The 21192-nt window shown below is 43.4% G+C and overlaps 1 protein-coding gene and 2 non-coding genes across 4 annotated transcripts; 2 read left to right on the top strand and 1 right to left on the bottom strand.

Annotated features, from left to right (window-relative positions):
- Window positions 1-2273: 2273 nt before the first annotated feature.
- LOC124012382 (transcription factor btd-like) lies at window positions 2274-17682 on the top strand. 2 transcript variants are annotated; one of them, XM_046325950.1, is made up of 8 exons: window positions 2274-2445; window positions 5696-5805; window positions 6038-6149; window positions 6321-6478; window positions 9134-9224; window positions 9502-9629; window positions 15537-15630; window positions 16105-17682. In XM_046325950.1, exons 2-8 carry the CDS (start codon window positions 5725-5727, stop codon window positions 17112-17114), a joined length of 1674 nt encoding a protein of 557 aa, XP_046181906.1. In that variant the 5' UTR covers window positions 2274-2445; window positions 5696-5724; the 3' UTR covers window positions 17115-17682. The 2 variants fall into 2 exon arrangements, with proteins under 2 accessions (XP_046181906.1, XP_046181904.1); XM_046325948.1 differs by lacking the exon at window positions 2274-2445 and adding an exon at window positions 2900-3408 and having other exon boundaries at window positions 16105-17672.
- Window positions 17683-17851: 169 nt separating this feature from the next.
- trnak-cuu lies at window positions 17852-17924 on the top strand. The gene has a single exon. It is a non-coding gene; the product is annotated as a tRNA-Lys (tRNA).
- Window positions 17925-18899: 975 nt separating this feature from the next.
- trnae-cuc lies at window positions 18900-18971 on the bottom strand. The gene has a single exon. It is a non-coding gene; the product is annotated as a tRNA-Glu (tRNA).
- Between the last annotated feature and the right edge of the window lie 2221 nt (window positions 18972-21192).

The following is a 21192-nucleotide window of genomic DNA, read 5'->3' as shown; positions in this document are numbered from 1 at the left end:
TACGGATTGCCTCTTATCCGCTTGTCTTCACCTTATGCCATAATTTGTACATCTCAATTACATCTCAAATTTCAACTATGTTTTTTTTAAAGGCAGTAAATGAGGCTGAATTAACAATTTTGCTGCCAGACAAGGCTCAGCTGATAGCCAGGTGTAGCAGTTGTGATAGCTTTACGTAGTCTGTAACAGTTGGTGGGCACCGTTTGTCACCGTTATAGTGCAATTAATGTATTGTTTAGTGTTGTGTTGTGGCTTTGCTGGTATGCATGTGTCATGTCTTTGGCTATGCCGGATTAAGTGATATGACATGCTATTCTATAAAATAGTTAATATTAATATCACCTGATTGAGCTAATCATGTAAATGTAATTAACTAGAGAGTCGGACACCACAAAATAATATTTATAGAGCGCTTATCTTCCGAATAAACTCTTAAAGACCTAGTAATATTTTACATCAGTAGTAGTCAATATCAATCGTCACCTTAATTCAGTCTCATCTGAAAGTTGTAACTTATTTTATCTGCACGAACCCTGGCTAACAAGTTGAATCAGCAATACAAAAATGGGGTTTTATTATTTATTTGCTAAATACCTAACTAATCACATAGAATTACACATACACACAATTAATCATAACTTGATTACAAATTGCTTCATAAAGGAAAACGTCCCTAGTGGGAGGAACAGATATGACAGCTTGTTACACAAAGGAAAAGAGGTTGGGCTTGAGTGAAGGAGCGGGAAGACTGAGGAACAAAGGGAAGAAGCTGTGCTATCGTAAATACAGTATCTTATGCATTCTAAATGACCGCCCATTTGGAAAAGGAAAATGCAATAAATATTTACTCTGAGCTGCGCTTCAGTATGTTGGTGGTAGATGGAAGGCTGTGTTGCCAAACCGAGTCCTTTGTCCTTTGAAGAATGTCTCTGGTGGTCGATTAGATACCCTGTAGTAACGTCGTTGTGTGGTAGATGGGATACTCTGTCTGTTCCTTCCTAACCTGCGTTTGCAGCTGCGGTCACTAACTCAACGGCTAGGAGGTATCACTTCTATCGTGAATAAGAGTTCAAAGTTCATACCATTCGCAACCAAAGCTCACGCTGATGTTAGCTTTGTTCTGTAGTTATTATCTGAACCATTCTGACGTAGGACCGTCGTCCTACCTCCCCGGCACAGGAAGTTATGTTGTCGTCAAGGCTTTATATAGGAAGGGAGAAAAGGCATGTGTTTCATAGTTTACAAGCTATGTCTCTTCACGTGGACGGGCCACTGAGTGAGCAGCCCTATCTTATGAAAACCCACATCTCACATTTTAGAAGCTAAAATCACATTTCATCCCATCACAAATAATTTCATATTCAAACATTTAAATTGAACAACAATTTCATGTGAATCCAATAACTCTGATGTGCACACTTTCCACTGTAGAGTTTGTCATCTTATCATTGATGAGAATGTCTCAGATGACAACTGAACTGACATCATATTCATTAAGTACCACCGCATATGTTCAATTGTTCGGATTACCAGAATATAGTTCATTTCCCCCCAGCGAATAATGTTCCCAGAATCTCTATGTTAACCAAGGCATTTGCAAATGTAACCTCAGTAGGGTAGAGAGAGGAAAAAGGGGGGAAGAGGTATTTATGACTGTCATAAACCTAACCCCCAGGCCAACGTCATGACACATCCCACATTTTTTTATTGCCCCACCAAGATTTACATGCTAAAATCGACACTGGCTGTTGCTCATCTGGCCTTGGTGAACCTCATCTGTTTACTTGAAGGATGAGGCTTGAAGAGACGATTGGCTGTTTTGTATTCTAGGGACTCTAGTGAATAGACTGGACCCCAGTTTTTTGGACACGATTGTTCTGCCTGTACAGTGCAATATTTGAATTGATTTTATATTTGTAGCATATAGTGTCCAATGGCTCCATTTAAAGTAATTTGACGTTATTTGTCAGGCAGGCCATATGCATTTGTTTGGCACAGGTCAAGGCTGGCCTTGGGCTGATTTACATGTGTAAAAGGTGCAACTGGCTCATCATCATTAGGTTAATCTATATAGGTTGTTTACAGCTGGATTTCTCAAACTTGGCCCTGTGCCCCCCTGGGTGCATGTTTTTTTTTTGCCCTAACACTACACAGCTGATTCAAATAACCAACTCATTATCAAGCCTTGATTATTTGAATCAGCTGTGTAGTGCTATGGAAAAAAACTAGAATGTGCACCCAGGGGGAACCCCCAGAACTGAGTTTGAGAAACCCTGGCTTACAGGTATACCAGACCAAGTTTACATTGTGTTAAACTAATCTCACCTATAGGCCTACAGTGTATTGCACTGCAGTGAATGGAGTGGGGAAAGTAGAAAGTGTTACTGGGTATTTACACCTCAGTGCCCCATAAAATAACACCATATATAAAATCTACAGACCATGGTGAGTTATCCCAATCCCACTTTGGCACATAGAATAGTTTTCTCTCTATAAACCAATATGTAATTTGTATGCCTTTAGTGTATTGCATTGGGACCAATGGATTGAGTGGAGTAGAGTGTTTCTGGGCATATAGAAATTACACTCATATATATTCTACAGACACTAGTGAGTAATCGCCACCCCACCTTTACGTAGGCATCTAGAATAGTTCTCTCTATGAACCAATATGTATTTCATATACAATGTATTGTATCGGGGGGGGGGTTTATTTGACATTGTAACATCTTTTAAAACCCAGATTTAATACAAATGTCACTTAAATATAAACAAATTGACTCATTATGTTTCATATATCATGAATAAATACAGGTTAATTACACTTTTCTACTATTACGTGGGGAACTTTTATTTAGAACGTTTCGTAAATTTCGTGACCCGGAAATAATTTGTTTTTGTGTTGCTGACGAGAGGCTAGTCGTACAGAAGAAGAAACTGCAGCTACAGAGCTAGTCAACTACTGCTATTAGGCCACTATTTATGTTGAATCACTTCGTCCAACTTAGTCGTTGTCGATATTTGAAGTGAACGTGATTTAAAATATCCAATATACATCGCATGAGACTGTATTTATCGACTTTTTGTGCTCGCGAGCCAGTCGTTCAAAAATGTCGAGTCGCCTTGCGTTCCAGACACAGCTAGCTTCCATTATGGAGGTATTGGCCAATGCAGCCGTGGCAGAAATCTGTAAACTAGTAGACGACGATTATGCGGTTGTAAGTTTGCAAATGTCACAATGCCAAAGGGAGAACAAAGGTTTGAAGCGAAAGCTGAATCTTCTCGAGTTGAAGATGGCCCGTGGTTACGCCGAACGAAGACTACGGGAAAGCGCAATGAACAGCCGTCCCAACAGCAGAGTTCATATCAACACCAATGAGAAATTCAGAGGGTCGTCTTCATCAACTGGTAAGAAGACCGTAATGCCATATCTGATCTGATACTAGTTCATTTGATTACCCTGCTGATGAAGTCAATTTTAAAAAACACCCCTGGAAAATAAGTCTGGGTGACATGGCCAAAATATCATAATATGTTATTTTATTTTTGACGGTATGACGATATTTGACGGTTCTGAATAATACAAGTTCTAAATATACTTTCTGGGAGGTACATAAAAAAACATGTTTTTAATGGACTTTGTCCATTCTTATTGTTTTATACTGTTAAATCAAACTTTAGCCAAAAATAATTGAAGGACAACTGATAGTAAAGTAGTCATTTTTGTAGAACATTACATAGGAATCAAAGTCCTATTTTGTAGCCTCAAACTCTGGTACTCGACCAATTGTTTCCATTTGTATAGTTATTTGTTAATTTCCAGCATTTTAATCTATTCATTTCTGATTTTGGTAAAATACAAAAGATAGTTTCTTAGGACTTATTGCTTAGATAAACAACTGAGGGTCTGTGGTATATGGCCAATATACCGCAGATGAGGGCTGAGCTCTGCATGACACAATGCAGAGTGCCTGGATACAGCCCTTAGCCGTCATATACCACAAACCCCCAAGGTGCCTTATTGCTATTATAAACTGGTTACCAATGTTATTAGATGAGTAAAAATAAATGTTTTGTCGTACCTGCGGAATACGGTCTGATATATCACAGCTTTCAGACAATCAGTATTCAGGGCTAAAAAAAGTTGGAGACCCCCGGGCTTACCTTTTTCCTAACTGTAACCTCATTCTCCTAACCTGCTGGGTAAGTTCTCCTAAAAATGTTGACAAGCTGTATCCCTTCTAGACAAAACTCTTGTCCACCTGTTGTTGTTGACTTGTTGTGCTAGAAAGTTAGTTAGCTAGCAGTTTTCAGTTGTTATCCATTTTTTATCGCCAGTTAGAAAATTGCTGATTGCCATAATTTTTTCGAGTCATTACTCAATTATTTAATGTAACAAATAAAACATTAAAATAGCATTATAGAAGTTAGTCAACATTTTTTACGTTTTACTGCCCAGCCCGACTGGAAAACAATCAACTTGTGTGATATTGACATCCCCCCCCCCCCATTGGGGCTACATATAGAGTCTTTGGGGCCACCTACACGGAGTGTACAAAACAGGAAGCTGAATTCACTGTCATGTTCGTGGAACCATTCCTGGACGATCTTATTCTTGTGGTATGGGGCATTATCCTGCTGGGAAAAAATATTCACAGATCAGATGGATACACTGCTGCAATGAAGGGATGCACCTGATTGGCAACGATGTTCAGATATCCTGTGGCATTCAAACGTTGCTACGTTTTTATCAAGGGACCCAATGTGTGCCATGAAAACACACCCCACACTATCACACCACCACCACCAGTCTGCAATGTTGACACGCGGTATGATGGATGCATGAACTCGTGTTTTTTTTTCATACCCTAGTCTGTCTAGTCTGGACCCTTCTCCAGTGTCCAGTGTTTTCATTCCTTAGCCCACTGCAACCACAGTTTCTTGTATTTTGCTGAGAGAAGTGGAACTCTATAAGGTCGTCAACCCCATTCGTGTCACGGACCAACGAGTCGCGCATTCTTTTATCGGATAAGAGCGTCTGCTAAATGACTTAAATGTAAATGTAATCGGTCTTTGGGCACCGATGTCGTAGTGGACTGTCAGTTGACTAACTGTAGCCCATCTGTTTCTCTGCACAATTTGTGTCAGCCTCCTTTGTCCTCTTTCATCTTTGACCACTGGCATGCCGTTGGCTGGATGTCCTTTGGGTGGTGGACCGTTCTTGACACACACGGGGAAACTGAGTGTGGAAAAACCCAGCAACGTTGCAGTTCTTGACACACTCAAGTCGTTGCTCCTGGCACCTGCTACCATACCCCATTAAAGGCACTTCAATATTTTGTCTTGACCATTCATCATCTGAATGGCACATATACACAATCCATGTCTCAATTGTCTGAAGGCTTATAAAAATCATTTTTAACCGGTCTCCTTACCTTCATCTACACTGATTGAAGTGGATTTAACAGGAGACATCAATTAGGGATCATAGCTTTCACCTGGATTCACCTTGTCAGTGTGTCATGGAAAGAGCATGTTCCTAATGTTTTGTACACTCACTGTATACAGTCATTGGGACCCACCTTTGTTTTGGTCATTAATATCTGACAAAACACATCTAGGCCAATGTGACCTCGAGTCAACCTGCAATTTTTTTTACAAGTACGTTTAAAAAAAAAACTTTTTTTTATCGTAGGTGGTGTCTACGACATACAGCTAGATCCCATGGGGATGTGGTCAGGAGGCCCTGGAGCCAATAATGATCACAACAGTTCCCAGATGCATCCCAACCCCATTCGAGACAAGGTGAGTTCAAGAAACCTATCCTGTAATACTGGTTGTCAATGTCTTACACAGTTCAAGAAAACAAATATGCTTGGTGGCTAACTGTTATATTCCATTATAGCATAGTCCTACAGTACACAATGGCCCATTTGACCATTTTGAGCACTTGGCAGCATCAGTCACCAGTAGGTCATTATCAACCATGTTGTGGTGTATATTTACGCGGTTAATTCCCGACTTTTCAATCTTCCAGTCACCAGATCTGCAGCTTGTGGAGCCTGAGTCTCTGCTGGTCAAAGAGGAGAGGATGGAGGATCCCCTTGGAGACACAGAGGCAGACGACGTACCACTGATTGGAGAGGACGGTGAGTGTGTTAGTCCGTCTCAACTTTGGTTGCTGTGTTGCAGATATTGTAATTACTCACCCCATGCATTTGATCAACATCAAGGCTCCATTCTCACACTACTCAACCTGGCCATACCTTTAACTTGATTTAAACATTAACCTGCTTTCATTCCCTTCCTCTCTCTTCCAGGACTGGTGGAGTGTGGACCTCGTGGAGGCAGCGGTAGAACCGGCCCTGGGGACACAACATCGCATCCACCTGCTTCAGCCCATGGCCCAGAGCAGGTCAGCCAACCTCAGCACCCCGAGCAGCAGCAGCAGGGCCCCAGGAACAGGCACCGTGTGGAGGTCAGTGGCTCGGCACCTCTCCTTAAGTCTGACAGTGAACCCCAACACGCAGGACTGCTGCACCAACCCCACCCTGCTGAGCTTGATATGTACAGTGGTGATGACGACAGAGGGGACGGTCTGGGGCCGCTTGTGTCGTTCTTTAATGAGAGCAGCCAGGCAGAGACGCCTGGGGCCGGGCAGCCATCTTGTTCTTACAGCACAGTCGCCGAGGCTGCCGCGTCGTTTCAGTCCGGGCACCGTCGTCCACTTCCTGCTTCGGTCACCATCCACCGCCATCCACCGTCACTCCCGGGGAACCGAGAGGAGGTTTTGAACATTGACTCGGAGGAGGAGGGGGAGGAAGGGAAGGCGCCTCTGGAGAAGTGGGGCCGCGACAGTGGAATGTCTGCAATGTTTGGGGGAGGAGGAAGGTTCCAGGGTAACCATGGCAACATGGCCACCCCGTCACAATCCCGCTCCATCAGTGACATTGCGATGCCGTCGACTTCTGACGCGAACGGGTGGGCACACGGCGGCGGGGGCAGAAACACTGGCAGTGGCAACACTGGTTTCCCCCTGACGAGGGACGGCAAGGTCCCCCACAGGACCAGTGCCCGGGAGAAACTGTTCATCTGCAACTTCTGCGGCAAGGCGTTCAACCGGCCCAAGAAAGTAGAGATCCACCTGAGGACCCACACGGGGGAGAGGCCGTTCAGATGCAACACCTGTGGGAAGATGTTCTCCGAGGCTGGCAACCTGAAGAAGCACCAGAGGGTCCATACAGGGGAGAAACCCTTCCACTGTGAGCTCTGTGGGAAAGGGTTCGCCTGGATACGCAACCTCAAGACCCACCACGAGAGGAACCATCCAGACGTATATCCCCCGGACATGAGCCCTAGTTTTATCCAACCTGCACTACTGCCCACTCATATGGTCAAGTGCCACAAAGAAGAACATAGGAAAATTACGTTTGGCCCAGAACAGAGCAGCACGGCTGGCCCTTAAATGTACACTGAGGGCTAATATCAAAAACATGCATGTCAATCTATACTGGCTCAAAGTAGAGAGATTTACTGCATCACTACTTGTCTTTGTGAGCGGTATTGACATGTTGAAAGCACCAAACTGTCCGTTCAGACAGCTAACACAGCACAGACAGATACATACCCCAAAAGACATGCCACCAGGGGTCTCTTCACAGTCCCCAAGTCCAGAACACACTCTGGGAAATGCTCAGTACTACATAGATGGAACTCTCTTCCACATCAAGTAACTCAAGCGAGCAGTAAAATCTGATTAAAAATAAAAAATTTAAAAAACGGATTAAACAACACCTTATGGCACAACGCAGACTGTGAAGAGACAAGCGCATATGTTAACACACGCACTCTACTCAGACATGCATTGTAATATTGTAGATGTGTTGTTATATTTTGTGATTTTAATTGTTTTAATCCTGTTTGGCCCCCCCTGGGCAGCAGCTAGTGGAGATTCTAATAAATATGACTATAAATTAGCTTCACCTGGGTTGGGGCGGGGGCCCTAACTTACTCATTTAGTTTTTCTTACTCATTAAGAGAATCAAGTTTCCGCTGTGTTTTAGAAACCAGCCTAATGTTTCTAGCCAGGAGGTTTCAACCTTTATGAATGATTTGACAAACTAACAAACTTAACACTGCTCTCGGGTCAGTCATCATGAACTCATGATGGAGGCCCCGATACACGTGTACGCGTGGAAATGTTCCTGGGTATGATGGGTGGTTTTGATTATGTGCATAGGACATTTCATATCACTGGACTAAGGAAGGGTGAATATTTGACCCAAAATAATCTACCGATAAGTTATTTGTGGTAAATGTCAACCTTAAAGAGTAAATCTGGAGTGAATGATGCTGGTTAGCTTTGTGTACATATCTAAAGTTGTACTGTATATCTAACACTAAAGGGGATATTTGACATTGGACAAATTCACTTTGTAAATAAGTTATTTAATGCCAGTTTATGAATGAGTGGCAGTTTTACTATAACAATCTTTCCCCTTAAGAGTCAACATGTATTACAATGCCTCTTCTATGTTTTTCTACATATGGAACTATTATGAATAAAATACATTCCTTACACTGAGGTTTCTGTCATTATTGAAATGAATAGGCAATAGTGGTTTATATGGCGGACAAAGGACAGCTGAATGGATTCAAACGATTGACCAATAAGAAAAGCTGTACTGGAGCTGCTTGAAAGTGTCACACAGAAACATCTCCCACCACCTGCAAGAACACTCATAAATAGTTAATATTTGTTTAATCCATATTGAGCAAGACACATTTGTTAATCTTCCAATAAATTCTTAATGTCACTTAATATTTTAAATAAATTATATGAAATCACTCAAACCCATAAGATCACTATAACCACTAGTTAATTGGAGAGGTCCAATATTAAAAGGTTCTGAGTAACAGACATCTATTCGCTAATCAGATGATGCAACAAGATAAATATCAAACATCTAAACTACATAAAATACATGTTGGATACATGTAAGATGTACACAATTTATAATCATTGGTCCATAGATTTAGTCCAGTCACACAGTGTGTGATTTAGAAATGAATACGATTCATTGCATAATAGTAATTGTGATATCTAATTCCTGGTCCGTCCCTGTGTTTCCAGTCTGCAGCGGTGGAGGACAGAGACCCTGACATCCTGCTGATCAAGGTGGAGGATCTGGACCGACGGGGTGGAGGACTCAGCATCCAGGAGGGTGAGTGGAGACTACAGGGGTGGAGGGCTGGGTGCGGTGGTAGTTGTGCTAACAGCAGGACTTGGCAATCAAGGGGTTAGACCAATGACACAAGGCTACTTAGATCCCATGTAAAGACTACGCTGTTGCATCCATCCCTGCCTGTTCCAGAGCATAACGCTTTGAAAACATGTTATCATGGCATTGACATTCCCCAAGTTTAGCTCCATCGTGAGATCTCCCATTGATTTCAACAACAGCCAGTGGTGTGATTGTGACACTGTGTTCTCTTCTCAAGGGCCGGAGGAGTCCAGCAGAGACGACTACAGAGGAGGAGCATTACCCCTGGAGGCCACCCACCACAACTCACCCCCAGACCACACCCAACCACCACGGCCCGGGACGACCAGGCACCACACCACGGAGGTCAGCTATGGCCGCGTGTCGTACGAGAACCACCCCCTTCCGCTGTGGACCAATGGGGGCAGTGGTGGTAGTGGTGACGCTAGTGTCCCAGGACCGTCCTCCCTCAACCTCTCCTACCCAGCAGGCCCAGGCATGCTGATCATGGGAGGGAGGATGGGGCCTGCTGGCTCTGAGATAGGTCAGCACAGGGGTTTCACTGTAGAAATCTCCGGAAGCTTCTCAGGTTCTATGGGTTCTAGAGAGGGGTCAGACATGGCTGGTTATGATGTCGGAATGGGGGGGTTGGACGGGGCACAGGGAGGTCAGGAGACGTACAAATGCGGTAGGAAGAAAGTGGTAAGAAAGAAGGCATACCTCTGCAAGTTCTGCGGTAAAGGGTTCTCCTCCCCGGCTAATCTAGAACCTCACCTTAGAACCCACACGGGCGAGAGGCCGTTTGGGTGCATGGTGTGCGGGAAGCACTTCTCTCAGTACTGGAACCTTAAGATCCACAAGAACGTTCACACGGGGGAGAGGCCATACGCTTGCCCGCTCTGTGGAGAACGCTTTGCCGACCCTAGCAACCTAAAGAAACACCAGAAACGACATCATCCTCAGCAGTAGTACTACAACATCATCCTCAGCAGTAGTACTACAGGGGAGAGAGAAAAAATATCAGGATCAACTCTTGGCCGTTAATATAGACACTTAGTATTAGTAAAGGGGCTTAGGGAAGGGTTGTTAGTGAAATTTCTCGTGGACAGATGCTCGAGCGTCTGAAGCAATTACGCAATATTTTTATTCTGGGTGTCCGAGATTAGTGTAGTTAGGGTAATTTTGTCTTAGTCTTTTCTTTCTTATCTGATCAAGACAGTCCTTTTGGTAATTTGATAATTTTTTCCCGGGAGTCCTATAGCTGGTGATGGTAATAGGCATATTTACAGTTGAAGTCGGAAGTTTACATACCCTTAGGTCGGAGTCATTAAAACTAATTTTTCAACCATTCCACAAATGTCTTCTTAACAAACTATAGTTTTGGTAAGTCGGTTGGGACATCTACTTTGTGCATGACACAAGTAATTTTTCCAACAATTGTTTACAGATGATTTCACTGTATCACAATTCCAGTAGGTCAGAAATGTACAGAAAGGCACAATTGACTGTGCCTTTAAACAGCTTGGAAAATTCCAGAAAATGATGTCATGGCTTTAGAAGCTTCTGATAGGCTAATTGAGATCATTTGAGTCAATTGGAGGTGTACCTGTAGATGTATTTCAAGACCTACCTTCAAACTCAGTGCCTCTTTGCTTGACATCATGGGAAAATCAAAAGAAATAAGCCAAGACCTCAGAGAAAAAATTGTAGACGTCCACAAGTCTGGTTCATCCTTGGGAGCAATTTCCAAATGTCTGAAGGTACCACGTTCATCTGTACAAGCAATAGTATGCAAGTATAAACACCATGGGACCAGGCAGCCGTCATACTGCTCAGGAAGGAGACACGTTCTGTCTCCTAGAGATGAACATACTTTGGTGCGAAAAGTGCAAATCAATCCCAGAACAACAGCAAAGGACCTTGTGAAGATGTTGGCGAAATGGGTACAAAAGTATCTATATCCACAGTAAAACAAGACATATATCGACAACTTGAAAGGCCGCTCAGCAAGGAAGAAGCCACTGCTCCGAAACCGCCATAAAAAAGTCAAGACTACGGTTTGCAACTGCACATGGGGACAAAGATTTTACTTTTTGGAGAAATGTCCTCTGGTCTGATAAAACAAAAATATAACTATTTGGCCATAATGACCATCGTTATGTTTGGAGGAAAAAGGGGGAGGCTTGCAAGCCGAAGATCACCATCCCAACCGTGAAGCACGGGGGTGGCAGCATCATATTGTGGGGGTGCTTTGCTGCAGGAGGGACTGGTGCACTTCACAAAATAGATGGCTTCATGAGGAAGGACAATTATGTTGAGATATTGAAGCAACATCTCAAGACATCAGTCAGGAAGTTTAAGCTTGGTCGCAAATGGGTCTTCCAAATGGACAATGACCCCAAGCATACTCCCAATGTTGTGGCAAAATCGCTTAAGGATGACAAAGTCAAGGTATTGGAGTGGCCATCACAAAGCCCTGACCTCAATCCTATAGAAAATGTGTGCGCAGAACTGAAAAAGCATGTGCGAGCAAGGAGGCCTACTAACCTGAGTCAGTTACATCAGCTCTGTCAGGAGGAATGGACCAAAATTCACCCAACTTCTTGTGGGAAGCTTGTGGAAGGCTACCCAAAACGTTAGACCCAAGTTAAACAATTTAAAGGCAATGCTACCAAATACTAATTGAGTGTATGTAAACTTCTGATCCACTGGGAATGTGATGAAGAAATAAAAGCTGAAATAAATAATTCTCTCTACTATTATTATGACATGTCACATTCTTTATAATAAAGTGGTGATCCTAACTGAACTAAGACAGGGAATTTTTACTAGGATTAAATGTCAGGAATTGTGAAAAACTGAGTTTAAATGCATTTGTCTAAGGTGTATGTTAACGTCTGACTTCAACTGTATTTGTTTTCTACTCACAAAGCTGTATGAAAATGATATGTGGTGAGAATAGTTCATGTTTGATTCCCCTTGTAACACCAAGGTAGAGGTTCAGCATACACCAAAAACCAGTAAATGGGTTGAAGTAACCATATTTGTTAGCAGTAAACATGTAAATATCTTGTTAGGTGATGGTACACATTTTTTTGGGGAGTCCAAAATGCTCTACGCTTGTAGGGATAAGTCTATTGTGTCACAATTCTGTGAAACTTTGATCGATGTCCTTATCTTGTAATGTTAAAAGAAGATTAAAGTGTTTTTTTTGCAAAAACGATGAATGAATTAATGTGGTTATTAACATTACATTACTCCATCACAGGACATTCAATTTCCTCAACTGTGACACAATATCAATATCTTAAAGAGCATTCATCACATCCACAATATATGCCTAAAATGGAAATCAAATAGTTACTACTTAAAGACTTTCTCCGGTACTTTTGTATCCTTTTTAGCCAGTAGTTCTGAAAGTAGCACCTACGAGCCAAAAGTGGTCCCGGGAAAATTGCGTTCTACATCACAAATGTGCAGATGTGTGTCATTGCTCTCTTTCGCTTTACTTTGTGTGCGTCTCGCTAGCTGTCACTCAAATGGCGAGGGGCTGAATCTTATTGGTTGAAATTCAAATTGCTTGGGGGCTGGCCCACGTGGGGGTAAATGTAGGGAAAATGGCGCCACTCAGCTTCCAGAGCATGTCTTTAACAAATTTACTCATTTTAATTCATTATTATTTATTGCCACGGAAGTCAAAACAGTGAATTAGATATTAAATATATGTTTGATTTACAGTACGCTGAGTATACAACAAATTAGGAACAGCAGCTCTTTCCATGACAGACTGACCAGGTGAAGGCTATGATCCCTTATTGTTGACAAATCCACTTCCATCAGTGTAGCTGAAGGGGAGGAGACAGGTTAAATAATTATTTTTAAGCCTTGCGATAATTGAGACATGGATTGTGTATGTATGTCATTCAGAGGGTGATGTCACAGGAATGGAAATCTGAACATCATTACCAATCAGGCTCATCCATTCATGGCAGCAATGCATCCATCTGTGAATTGCCACAGGGCTGAGATTGTCCAGGAATGGTTCCACGAACATGACAGTGAATTCAGCTTACTGCAGTGGCCTGCCCAGTCACCAGATCTCAATCCAAGTGAGGATCTGTGGGATGAGATGGAACAAGCTATTCAGAGTAGAGATCCACTACCAGCCAACTTGACACAACTGTGTGGAAGTATTGAGTCAACATGGGCCAGCATCCTTGTGGAATGCTTTCCACACCTTGTAGAGTCCATGCCTTGACACATTGAGGTTGTTCTAAAGGCAAAAGGTGGTGCAACAGAATATTACAGTAACACCTCTAAATCAAATCCAATTGTATTGCTCTCGTACACATATTTAGCAGAAGTTATCGTGGGTGTAGCGAAATGCTTATGTTTCTAGCTCCAACAGTATAGTAATACCTAACCAACCAAATCATGTAAAATTCCCCAAAAGAAAAAGAAAGGGATTAAGAAATATAGAAATATTAGAACGAGTAATGTCAGAGTCCGGAATATAAATCTATATGTATATGATGGTGTGTATAGACATTATGGACAGTATATGAATATAAAAGGTGTGTACAGCAGTAATTATATAGGATGAGCCTTGACTAGAATATAGTATATACATATGAAAGTGGGTAAAACAGTATGTAAACATGATTAAAGTGACCAGTATTCAATGACTATGTACATAGGGCAGCAGTCTCTAAGGTGCAGGGTAGAGTACTGGGTGGTAGCCGGCTAGTTACAGTGACTAAGATTCAGGGCAGGGTTGCGAAAGTATCCCCCCCCCCCCCTGGAATTGAAATACATTCTGGGGGGGTTGTATCGTTTGATTTACACGACATGCCTACAACTTTGAAGATGCAAAATATTTTTTATTGTTGAACAAACAAGAAATAAGACAAAAAATGTGAAAACTTGAGCGTGCATAACTATTCACCCCCCAAAGTCAATACATTGTAGAGCCACCTTTTGCAGCAATTGCAGCTGCAAGTCTCTTGGGGTATGTCTCTATAAGCTTGGCACATCTAGCCACTGGTACCACAGATTCTCAATTGGATTGAGTTCTAGGCTTTGACTAGGCCATTCCAAGACATTTAAATGTTTCCCCTTAAACCACCCGAGTGTTGCTTTAGTAGTATGCTTAGGGTCATTGTCCTGCTGGAAGGTGAACCTCCGTCCCAGTCTCAAATCTCTGGAAGACTGAAATAGGTTTCCCTCAAGAATTTCCATGTATTTAATGCCATCCATCATTCCTTCAATTCTGACCAGTTTCCCAATCCCTGCAGATGAAAAACATCCCCACAGCATGATGCTGCCACCACCATGCTTCACTGTGGGAATGGTGTTCACGGTGTGATGAGAGGTGTTGGGTTTGCGCCAGATATAGTGCTTTCCTTGATGTCCAAAAAACTCAATTTCTTGTCTCCACTGACCCAGAGTACCTTCTTCCATATGTTTGAGTCTCCCACATGCCTTTTAGCGAACACCAAACAGGCTTTTTTTCTGGCCACTCTTCCGTAAAGCCCAGCTCTGTGGAGTGTATGGCTTAAAGTGGTCCTATGGACAGATACTCCAATCTCCACTGTGGAGTTTTGCAGCTCCTTCAGGGTTATCTTTGGTCTCTTTGTTGCCTCTCTGATTAATACCCTCCTTGCCTGGTCTGTGAGTTTCGGTGGGCGGCCCTCTCATGGCAGGTTTGTTGTGTCAATTTGAAAAGAATATGGATTTAATGGTGCTCCGTGCGATGTTCAAAGTTTCTGATATCTTTTTATAACACAACCCTGATCTGTACTTCTCCACAACTTTGTCCCTGACCTGTTTGGAGAGCTCCTTGGTCTTCATGGTGCCACTTGCTTGGTGGTGTTGCAGACTCTGGGGCCTTTCAGAACAGGTGTATATATATTGAGACCATTTGAAAGATCATGTGACACTTAGATTGCACACGGGTAGACTTTATTTAACTAATTATGTGACTGCTGAATGTTACAGGTTGTAATGCAACTTACAGGTTGTAATGCAACAGAATAGGAAAAACCCCAACTTTGATGCACCTGTACTTTCTCCGCCATCTAGATGGTAGTGGGGTGAACAGGCCGTGGCTTGGGTGGCTGAGGTCCTTGATGATCTTCTTGGCCTTCCTGTGACACTGTGTGCTGTAGATGTCCTGAAGGGAAGGCAGTGTGCCCTCGGTGATGCGTTGGACTGATCGCTATCTATCTAGTGTTTAGTTAATCTCATAGGCTCTTTCTCCTCTCTTCTTCCTAGCCTGCAGCTCCTGAATCAACTCCATCAACACTAAGACTGGAACAGAACCTGGGAAGTATCACAGCAACAGGAGGACCTGACCTGGCAGCAGAATGTAAGTGGAGAATGAAAATAAACCAGGAATGCATGACAACCGTGTCGGCGCCCACCAGACAGTGTCACTGAACTACTCACTTATATTAGTTTACTAAAAGCTATTTTCTTAATGAGGGAAACGAGGCCAGTTCTGACCCCTGTTAAGTTGAATGCACTAAGTGTAAGTCGCCTTGGATAAGAGTGTCTGCTAAATCAGGGTCCTGATCAGGGTCCCTTGGGTGCACTTTTTGGTTTTCCCCTAGCACTACACAGCTGTTTCAAATAGTCAACGCTTGATGATGAGTTGGTTATTTGAATCAAGGGCAACCAGAACGTGCATCCGGGGTTTGGGTGAGTTTGGGAAACTATTCCTCAAATGTACATGTAAAAGGCTTCTTTAGCTTATCATCCTTTACCATGTCTTTAAACTCAGATTGAGCGTCTGAACTAGTATTTAAAATAAACATGCACCTTTTCTATGATCCTTATCCAGGTACTGGGGAGTCCTCAAGACCCACACTTCCTGCCCCTGCCTCACAAAAATGTATTGGAACCACCAGTCCCGCAGCGAGCCTAGGTAATAAAGCCAATATGCCCAAGGGAGCGCCAGACAACACAACTCCAACCCAGACCACACAGCAACTCAGCAAGCAGAGAGCAGCCAACACACTAGGCTCTGAGTACTCAATGTTTGAGCTGGAGACCTTCTTCACTCGCTGGGCCCCAGACACATCGGCATCAACATCGCCCTCCGGTGGTCCCTCGTGCTCCTACACCGACAACACTACAGACACTGACCCAGACTGCCTCATTGTCGACCCAGAGCCTCAGCCCCAGCTCCCCTCAGCGACTGTCAGGCCCACAGGGGAGGGTGTGCCTTTCTCTGGGCATCAGGGAGTTCAAGCAGCCACTCTGGGTGTGGGTGGGGGCATCCAGGGGCATCCCACATGGAGCAGGGCAGCCATTTTGAGAGCATCTCAACAAGCACATCAGCGGCAGCTTCAACGACGCCTCAGAGCACAGCAGCTACAACAGACTCACCTAGAAAACCCAACTACCTCCACCACCAACAGTACAAGTACCGGTATGTCTTCCCAATCCCTTCACTCCCTGGTAGGTCTACCGCCAGGGAGAGGGGCCACGGCCAAAGGCTTTGCCCACATCGAGGTGACCCTGGCTGGGCAGCAGGCAGCCCAGCTGGCCCAGCAGCACTGTGATGCGGCCGGAAGGAGAAAGAGCTACGTGTGCCGAGCCTGCGGTAAGGCCTTCACCGGTCAGTCCAACCTGGAGGCTCACCAGAGGGTACACACAGGGGAGAAGCCGTTTAGGTGTGCCACCTGTGGGAAGATGTTCTCTGAGGCTGGCAACCTGAAGAAGCACCAGAGGGTCCATACGGGGGAGAAACCCTTTGCCTGTAGCCACTGTGGGAAGCGCTTCGCCTGGATATGCAACCTCAAGACGCACCAGCAGTCAGTCTGTGGAGATGGAGGAGGAGGGGTGTGAGGCATAGAATTAGAATCAGTAGGCTGGATGGACATGGTTATAACATCTGCAATAGAATATTGCTGACACAGACATCAATGGGAATTCCTTCTAATTGTAATAATATGAGACGACAATCCCCCAAACCTCCAAAACAAACACTACAATATAAAGGAAATGTAAAGGGATTAGCGGAAAGTTGTCTTTACAGGTGACACTTTTTCCCTTTGTTCAACTCCAGATCGTTGTTACAGTAGTTAAAGTAAGGGGCTTGTAATTGTATGGCCGACACACTATGTTAGGCGATTATTAGATAAAGTATCATTATTTGAAACTGAAATGTGGAATTAATATCGAATATCATGTGCATATTATATGAACAAATGTGTTCCAAGACATGTATTTTTTATATTATTAGGGTAGATCTTTTTTTTTATTTGCAAGATTTAACATGTACTAAATATGTCGATCATGCAATAGCAAGTAATGTGTCCATAGACAGTGACATCAAAATAAACATATTTTCTTAACACAATAAGGTAGTAATTGGTACCAAATATTCACATCGAAAATGAACTATTCTGTTATTTTGTGAGACCAGCAGGTTGGTTTGAAAACCAGTTTTTGTTAGTGGGTCTACAGTCATTGTGTAATATTAAATGCTACTGGAATGTGGCAACGCGCCACAACTAATTAATTTTATTGTCAAACTTTCCCACCGTCCTTTCAAAATCATCTGCGAATACGTATGTTGACAGGCCCGGCTAGCTCAGTCGGTAGAGCATGAGACTCTTAATCTCAGGGTCGTGGGTTCGAGCCCCACGTTGGGCGCTATTTTTTCATTTAACCTTTGGAACATCATTGTAATTCAACCATTTGGCATTAACGGGTGGAAGTGTATTGCGTAAAGACTAATTTTGTATGTAATACATTAATCGTAGAAAATAAACGCTAGTGGGCGTGGCGTTCAGCCGGAGCAATGTGGATACTAGCATGTCAGGTAGCTAGGTTCAAAACAGACATTTTTCTATCGATTCCCTTACAAATATCATTAATATAACATACGATGTAAAAATACACCACAATTACATGATTGTGAAATATTAGCAGAGGATGGTTTCGATCCAGCCACACCTGGGTAACCTTGCTAATGTAGCAGGTGTAATATAAAATATGTCGGTTATGTGTACATCTGTAGCTCTATTCACATTGGCCAATTCTTGGTAAATTAATATAAATAATAATATATGGTAAATTCTTCGTAGTGGTGCTGTCTCTGGTTGGTTGTCGATGTTCAATTGTTGGTACATGGTGAAAAAGAACTAGCAGAGGATGGTTTCGATCCATCGACCTCTGGGTTATGGGCCCAGCACGCTTCCGCTGCGCCACTCTGCTCTGAAAGTTTTATAGAAAGCATTCTGTTCATAAACCTGAGGGGGCGCACACATTACTTTTCTTTCGATAGCAGTATTTCATTGCCACTTTCTTATTTTTTGCATATTATTTGTTTATTTATTTTTGTACCCATAATTTGTCATCATTACAGTTCAATACATTCATGAGGAACCATTCAAAAACGATTAGCTTCCTTTTCAGAAGGCAAACATTTAACAATACTCTTGTTCCACACATACAATGTGCATAATATATAATGCATACTACATAGGCTCTGATTTCTCTCTGCATTTACGGGGGTCTATTTATGCGTTCGAACATTACTAACAAAGATTTTTATGATTTACCATTGTTTTAGCTGTGTTACAATATGCACGCGGTTACAAGACTGAGAATGAAGAAAATAAGTAGTTCCCTGACCGGGAATCGAACCCGGGCCGCGGCGGTGAGAGCGCCGAATCCTAACCACTAGACCACCAGGGAAGGTTAAAAGACGAAGACTGTTTGACTATTCATGTGTGTTACTTTCTCTGTACGACTAACGGTGAAGGATGTTTTCCCAGTGAAGATGATCTTCACGTGAGCCAGCATTAAGCATTTAGCGTTTTGACCATGTGTTTTAAGACCCAAACGGCGTTCCATAATAATGTATATTACTTCGCTTCAACCCCACGGAGGTGTAGGAACACCATGAAATGATTCTACTCAGTAGAACCAATGTTACATCCGAACCCAAAGTTCTCTTTCATTTTCGTAACGGTCGCCAAACAACTTATGGGAGAGGCTGTACCAAAGAGGTCGTTCAGACAACAGAGTAGGATAACTCACATTTTGACTTAGCCCAGATGAGTCCCTAGGATGTCCTTTCAACTATGGTATACAACCATATACACAAGCAAGCTGAAATCGAAAACTTAGATGAGGCTTCAATTGGGTTCAACAGCACCAAGAGTGGAAGGCCTTTGTATAGAACATCCATATTACTGATGGTTGTTAAGTATAGGTTATATGGGTTGAGAGAGCGTACCATGTCCAACACCACAGATCCCACTGATGGTGTGGACATAACATTGAGTCTGTAGTAGGGCTTGTTGTGGTAGTGTAGTCCTCATTTAACAATGCATACCTAGCTATGAAAGCCACTGAAGCAGACCTAAAGTAATTTTTTTTTTTTTTTTTTTTACAAGCAAAATGTTTATGCAAATTGCAATTCTAATATAGCATTGCCAATATGAACCTCTTGACTTCTCAACCGCCTGGTAGAGCTCTGTAATTTCCTAATTAAACATAAAGTTGAAAAAAAACTATATTGGAAGTTCTTATTAGAGTTGTTAGTAATAGGAATTGACAGTGAAATAATTTGTTCAACATGTTTTTCTAGTAGTGACAGTTAACGGTTAAGATATGGTTTTGTGGATTGCCACAAACAGCTGTGCACGGCCTAAAACATATCAACCCATGGAGGTCTGGATTTGGAGTCACACTCAAAATTAAAGTGGAAAACCACACTACAGGCTGATCCAACTTTGATGTAATGTCCTTAAAACAAGTCAAAATGAGGCTCAGTAATGTGTGTGGCCTCCACGTGCCTGTACGACCTCCCTACAACACCTGGGCATGCTTCTGATGAGGTGGCGGATGGTCTCCTGAGGGATCTCCTCCCAGACCTGGACTAGCATCCGCTAACTCCTGGACAGTCTGTGGTGCAACGTGGCGTTGGTGGATGGAGCGAGACATGATGTCCCAGATGTGCTCAATTGGATTCAGGTCTGGGGAACGGGCGGGCCAGTCCATAGCATCAATGCCTTCCTCTTGCAGGAACTGCTGACACACTCCAGCCACATGAGGTCTAGCATTGTCTGGCATAATGAGGAATCCAGGGCCAACTGCACCAGCATATGGTCTCACAAGGGGTCTGAACGTTCTCCACGGCGTCTCCAGACTCTGTCACGTCTGTCACGTGCTCAGTGTGAACCTGCTTTCGTCTGTGAAGAGCACAGGGCGCCAGTGGCGAATTGACCAATCTTGGTGTTCTCTGGCAAATGCCAAACGTCCTGCACGGTGTTGGGCTATAAGCACAACCCCCACCTGTGGACATCGGGCCCTCATACCACCCTCATGAAGTCTGTTTCTGACCGTTTGAGCAGACACATGCACATTTGTGGCCAGCTGGAGGTCATTTTGCAGGGCTCTGGCAGTGCCCCTCCTTGCACAAAGGCGGAGGTAGCGGTCCTGCTGCTGGGTTGTTGCCCTCCTACGGCCTCCTCCACGTCTCCTGATGTACTGGCCTGTCTCCTGGTAGCGCCTCCATGCTCTGGACACTACGCTGACAGACACAGCAAACCTTCTTGCCACAGCTTGCATTGATGTACCATCCTGGATGAGCTGCACTACCTGAGCCACTTGTGTGGGTTGTAGACTCCGTCTCATGCTACCACTCGAGTGAAAGCACCGCCAGCATTCAAAGGTGACCAAAACATCAGCCAGGAAGCATAGGAACTGAGAAGTGGCCTGTGGTCCCCACCTGCAGAACCACTCCTTTATTGGGGGTGTCTTGCTAATTGCCTATAATTTCCACCTGTTGTCTATTCCATTTGCACAACAGCATGTGAAATTTATTGTCAATCAGTGTTGCTTCCTAAGTGGACAGTTTGATTTCACAGAAGTGTGATTGACTTGGAGTTACATTGTGTTGTTTAAGTGT

This window comes from Oncorhynchus gorbuscha, linkage group LG24 (genome assembly GCF_021184085.1).
Source record: "Oncorhynchus gorbuscha isolate QuinsamMale2020 ecotype Even-year linkage group LG24, OgorEven_v1.0, whole genome shotgun sequence".
In the NCBI taxonomy this organism is placed as follows: Eukaryota; Metazoa; Chordata; class Actinopteri; order Salmoniformes; family Salmonidae; genus Oncorhynchus; species Oncorhynchus gorbuscha.
Note: the sequence above shows the minus strand (reverse complement) of the source record. Positions and strands in the feature narration are given on the sequence as shown.

What these genes read in the sequence shown, in the direction of transcription:
- LOC124012382 (XM_046325948.1), top strand. Translation starts at nt 3,111, where the DNA reads ATGTCGAGTCGCCTTGCGTTCCAGACACAGCTAGCTTCCATTATGGAG. An exon ending in AGGGTCGTCTTCATCAACTG is followed by an intron (nt 3,409 to 5,695) that starts GTAAGAAGACCG and finishes TTTTTATCGTAG; the next exon opens with GTGGTGTCTACGACATACAG. An exon ending in ACCACTGATTGGAGAGGACG is followed by an intron (nt 6,150 to 6,320) that starts GTGAGTGTGTTA and finishes TCTCTCTTCCAG; the next exon opens with GACTGGTGGAGTGTGGACCT.